The sequence below is a fragment of the Buceros rhinoceros genome, unplaced genomic scaffold (assembly GCF_000710305.1).
Source record: "Buceros rhinoceros silvestris isolate BGI_N320 unplaced genomic scaffold, ASM71030v1 scaffold15364, whole genome shotgun sequence".
Taxonomy (NCBI): domain Eukaryota; kingdom Metazoa; phylum Chordata; class Aves; order Bucerotiformes; family Bucerotidae; genus Buceros; species Buceros rhinoceros.
Window position 1 is genome coordinate 1 of NW_010408916.1, and position 5,786 is coordinate 5,786.

The 5,786-nt window shown below is 47.7% G+C and overlaps 1 protein-coding gene across 1 annotated transcript; it reads left to right on the plus strand.

The window, feature by feature from the left end:
* Positions 1–83: 83 nt before the first annotated feature.
* POLR2F (polymerase (RNA) II (DNA directed) polypeptide F) lies at positions 84–3,738 on the plus strand (the record flags this gene model as incomplete). Its single annotated transcript, XM_010135051.1, has 3 exons — positions 84–214; positions 1,817–1,888; positions 3,526–3,738. Coding segments are annotated over 3 exons (294 nt in total), but the record flags the coding sequence as incomplete, so codon positions are not given.
* Between the last annotated feature and the right edge of the window lie 2,048 nt (positions 3,739–5,786).

Below are 5,786 nucleotides of genomic sequence, written 5' to 3' on the forward strand. Positions count from 1 at the left end.
TCGGAGGCCTCGGGCCCTCTCCCGGTACCGCGGGGCCTCGGTGATGGGCGCAGCTGAGCTACAGCGCTGGTCTGCTCTCCCAGGAGGGACAGGAGAATGTGGAGATCCTCCCCTCGGGAGAGCGGCAGCAGGCGAACCAGAAGCGGATCACTACCCCCTACATGACGAAATACGAGCGAGCCAGAGTCCTGGGCACTCGTGCCCTCCAGATAGCGTAAGTATTTCGTTCTGTATCCCGAGTGTTGCCACAGCTTCTCCCTTCCCAGTGAAAGCTGCTTTCCTTCTCTTTAAAAAAATCCTGGATCTCCTGTAATCCCTTACGTGACTGCTGAGTGTGCAGGTCACCGTCTTGGTAAACACTGAAGCATGGGACCATGGAGCTTTGAGTTGCCTGTGAAGTCTGCGTGTCTCTCCTTGGCAGAGATTGTGGTGCTTGTGCCTGTAGAGGGGGGCATTCAGCAGCTGCAGTGAATTTTCCTAGGTCACAGCCAAAATGAGCAGGAAGTGTGACAAGCTGATCCTGGTTCCTGTCTTTCATGAGGAAGCCAGTGTGGTCTGGAAAGCTCAGAACTGGTTTACAAAAGCTGGTGTTGGAGGGAGGGATGCTCCAGGACGTTTCCAGTTGATACCGTAGGGCTGTAGGAATTGGGAATGGAGTAACCAACCTGAAGTCTGTTTTAAGTGCACTTGCATTGGGGCAAGCTGTAAGTTTTTTAAAGTATTTGGAGTATTAAGGCTTCATTTATAATAGGCAATGTTTAAATCCTATTTTATGTGCTGTTAAGGCTGGTTGCTCTCAGCTTCATCCATTTACCTGTCTAGACTTGTTTTAATAATACATATCAAATCACTTTGCCCTTTTTCTAAAAACTGTCTCGTGAGCGAGATTATTAGGCTGCTGCAGGGCTCATCTGAAAGCACGTCTCTGAGTTTCATCTTGATTATATCCACCCTGAGAATGATGCCTCTCCTCTACATCATTTAGGAGCTTGTAGGTGGTGATCAGATTTTTCCTTATCATTGCTGTGCCAAGTTGTTCTTTGCACAGTCTTCACTCTGTGAAGCTATTTTGTGCACATTCTTTCAACTGGTGGAAGGCCAGAAAAACGGGGGAGACAAGATGGGCCTGTGCCCGGCCTTTAATCCAGAACACTCTGGCGCCTGGTTCTGCTTCACCTACATATTCTGCCTTCGGTGCTGAACCTAGGCCAGCAGCAGCCCCCAGTGGCCTTATCCATGCATAGCCTGAACTTTCTCTGCCTCCGCTCTCTGATGGGCAGATATCTTCACCCATGTTTGCTCTGCTGTTACAGCCCTCTGCAAAATGCTTAGTTTTTAATTTCTAGAGCTGGAGTGCATTTTAAATCGAGCCCCTTGCTTCCCCCTGAACAAAGCCTGAGATGTGCGAGCAGATCAGAATGAAAGAGATGTGCTGGAGTTGTAGGAGGCATGCTCAGTGTATGGTGTCTCCACCTGCTTCACTGGATTAATTTTAGAACGACTCTTTTCTTCACATTTAAGTGCAGCAGAGTGTGATGAGAAGCATCTGGGTCTAACCAGCCCTTGAGCACCATCTGGTCAGCACGGGTTGAGGGATTGGGCAAGAAGAACACTTAGGTAAAAGCTCAGTCCATAACCACCTGGAGGAATTTTCTTCCTGAAGTGCATTTGAAGAGAGCAAATCAGATTGGCCAAGGTGGTGTCCCGCCCTCCTACTTTACCAGCCCTTGTCCAGGTGATGTAGGTAGGTGTGTGCTTAGCTGTTCCTCTTCCCTCTCTGTGCGTTCACTCAAATGGTGTTGGTGTTCTGTCCCAGGATGTGTGCCCCTGTGATGGTGGAGTTGGAAGGAGAGACAGACCCCTTGCTGATTGCCATGAAAGAACTGAAGTAAGTCCCAGACTTTGGTGGTGAGCGTATTGGTTTCCATAAAGCCAGCAGTCCTCTCCTCATCCCAGCATTTAGCAGCTTATTCCAAGGCAACTTTGTTTCCCCTTGGTATTGGTGAGCACTACAGTTGCCTTCCTCTTTTTCACCTTGGGACTTCTCTGCAGCTGCTCTCTCCCATCCTAGTTGCAAAGTTTGCTGGTTATGAGTGCTTTGACCTCTTTCACTTCAGTCTAAGTGTTGTTTATTTCTGTGATGAGAACCCAAGGCCCTCATCTTTCTGGAATCAGTTTAATTCCTCATAGGGAACTGATTTGAAGCAGCCATCTGAAGAGACCTGTGCTCAAAGGAAGTGTTGGCAAATGAAGGTCAGGCTGGTGGTGTGGAGACCCTGTAAAGAACATTCTTCTCCCACACCCTTGCACACTTGCTTGCAGAGAGGCACGTACCCTGCTTACAGAAAGATAAATAAATCCTTTCTGACTGTAGCAGGGACAGTTTTTGGATGACCACTTAACTTACAGGCTCAGCTTTCCACAGCAGAGCTCCCTGCTGGCCCGCAGCTTGCCCGTGTGGTCAGTGACCTAGACCACATGCAGGTGTCCTCCAAGCAGAGCAACTGGACCCCGGTACTGATTAAGTCCCTGTTCTTGAATTACGTTGTCCCTCTGCTCCCCCAGTTTCTCAGTGCTGCTCTTGTAGAATTTATATCTATTAACAGCTCCACTTATCATTGCCAAAAGCTCCTTAGGTCATGTTCCTGTCAGATCACCAAGCTCAGTCTGAGTCGCTTCTTGCCACTGTCTGAGTGTGAGCTCTAGGAAGTAAGTCAGGGTGTGACATAGTATAGTGGCATCCTGTTCTGTGCCAAAATTCAGTTGTAGTTATGGTCATGAGGGAGCCACTTTGCTACTGGAAAAATAATGGCCCTGAATGTGATCGTTAAAGAAGCTGTATTACTTTTCAAGTCTGATAAGGTTGAAACCTGATGCCCTGGTGAGATTCCAGACTGTCCAATTACATCCTGCTGACTTAAATCTACTTCCATTAAGGTGAATTGTGTTCAGCATTTTCCTGCTTTTTAATTGGAAGCACTGTTAGCAGATGCTGTGCTGCACCCCAGCTGTACCCAGTTTTGGTACCTGAACAGTCCCTATTTCACTTTGCCTTTTTAAAATGCAACTGATGGTATCTCAGGGTGCAAAATACTCTGTAAATAACAATTTGTTGTGAAGGTCCTCGGAATTCTCTAGCTTTTGTAGCATCTTGTGAAGAAAAATCTTCCATCAAACAAAAAGTGGATTTGTTCTTCAAGTCCCTTGATTATTTCTTTTCCCCTATATCTGTGTTAGATGCTTGGTGTTGTCTAATAGTGGGTTCAGATCACAGGGTTGGTTCCTGCAGTAGCTACAGAGGGCTGAACTTTGGTTGTTTCAAGTCTAAGGCCTTGCCCCTTCAAAAGAGAGAAGGTTCTTGGGACTTCCCTTTGCTATAGAATACAAAATCACTGGTGCTACACAGATCTCTCAGTTAAACCTGAGGAGCTTACTGAAGCCACTAAGCCCTTCAGTTCCTATTGCTGCTGAAGTGATACAGTGAAGGCTCTGGCATGTCTGTTCACCCCTCTGTCCTCCCTTCAGAGCACGCAAGATTCCCATAATCATCCGTCGTTACCTACCAGACGGGAGCTATGAAGACTGGGGTGTGGATGAGTTAATTATCACAGACTGATCAGCCTCCGACCTTTGTTTTGGTTCTTTCCTTCTCCAGAGATGTTTCTATTTTTGTTTATATTTGTGTAAATAAATTATAAAACTCACCATTTTAAGTAAAATGTGTTTGGTTTTCTTTTTCCCCCTCTCACCTTCTCTGTCATCTCAGTCCTACATCGCCAAGAGAAGGCTTTCTTTCTTCTCTCTACCAGCTTGGTCAATATTCTTCTTTCTCTGTCACAGGCTGTACTAGTAATGTTGGGGACCCAAGTGCCTTGCTTTCCTTGCAGCTTTTTTTCACCTGTGAAGGCCCTACCTTGTAGTTTGGCTAAAGACTGCAGTAACTGCTTCCTCCTCCTCCAGCGCTGCTCCTCCCCAGTTATAGCACCAACAGCCAATTAAACACCTGCTGTACAAAAATGCTCTTGCAGGTACTTTGGCTTCAGACAGACTGCAGCCCTCCACCCCTGTCCCTTCTTAAAACCGGACTGCTGAGACACCGCCGTTACTTCCCCCTAGACAGTTGGGCCTTTGTGCTCTGAGCAGGTTGCTGTGGAAACTCCCAATTTCCTCTCTGGCTGGGGCTGGTGGTGGGGCTTCTCAGGAGTATCGTAGAGCAGCTCTCATCAAATCACCTATTGTTTCCTTGCTCCTACTGCTTATCAGAAGAGGGGATCCCCTTTCAGTGGCACTGCCCCAGCCGGAAGTGCAGTCGCCACTCGTAGTCCCACCAGCTCAGCCATTGTAGGTTGTCACTGTGCTTGCTCTTCATACAGCCGTTCTCTGGCATGTGCGATGGTGCTGGGTGTGTGGGTGCCCTCCAGCCATCTCAGTTGTACATACTCTGGTGGTTCTTCTGATGGCCTAACAGTAGTGAAATCCAAGCGTTCCTTTAGTCTGTAGTGTGATGAAAGATCAGTCATCTGTCCCCTTTGGGTACCTGCGCTTTCACCTCTGATGTGCAGGGAGGTTACATGCTCAAGTCAAGAGCTGAGTGGAAGCATTGCAATTTGCAGGGGCTTCCAGCCAGTCACTACCTCGTTTTCATTTCTTGACCTGTGTGCTCCAAGGTTCTTGTGCTGCGTGAGGAAGATCTGAGCTCTTGGGCAGAACACACCAAGCCCTGCTCAATTATCTTATTAAAAAGTGCTCTTGGAAATTTTGCTTTCTTTTTTTCTAAAGAGAAGAAGGGGGAAGGTGCACCTCACCTGTGGTTTCTGCTTTACATTAATTTTTTGCTTACTCTGGTCCAGGAAGAATATTTCTAACTACTTAAAGCTTGTGCTTATAAATAAAATGTGTCTTCTCCATGCTGTATGTGTGGTGGGTGCCTGCACAGGAGCGTCTGTCTCCCAAAGGGAGTTTACATCCACCTGCCCGAGAACTCAGCTCATATAACCAACCAAGAATGTCTCTCTCTTACTGCTCCCTGTAAAAGCACCAGCCCACCCTTCCTCTGTTGGTCTGCACAGGACGGGCTGGTTTTGGAGGCAATAGTGCAAGAGCTGAATGGGTCCCTGGGCAAAATGACAGGTCAAAAGCAAATGTGGAGATGCTTGCAGGTGTGGGAAGGGGATCTACTGTGAGGAACACAAATGCTTCCTGGTCCAGGCCATCCTTACCAAGAAAAGGTTAATTTGCAACACTGTGGCCTTCAGTCTTCTCCCCCCACCCTCCATGGAATCCTTTAATCACGTTGGTGCGGTGAAATTTCAGCCCTGAAATGGTGCCTTTGTGCAATCGTTTTGGCGTCTGCCTCAGAGCGCGGGGGTCTTTTTCTTGTCCTTTTTTTTCCATTTTTTAAATGGCTTCTTTGTTCCCTACCCGCTTCCCCTCCCCAGCCTTGCATCTGTATCAGATACGATTAAAGGGATAGGGAAGGATGCTGGGCCAGCTTCAGCTAGGCTGCAGGAGGAGTGGTTAACCCCTCTGTTACCAGCAGCATTCTCAGTCCTGTCTTAGTTGTGAGGACCCTCCTAGATGAGAGGAGGCATCCTCTTCCACTAGAGAATGGTTGCGGCAGAGCTAACTCGCTTTCTTAATTTGCTTTTTGAAGAGCTGGAGAAGGGTACTTGTGTGTGGTTAAGAACTTTCTTTTCCCACTTTTCTGTTGGTCCACACCTCTTCACTCTCCCATCCCTGTGATCAGCTCTGCTACCCCTAACTCCACCACAGCTTCCCTTCCCTAC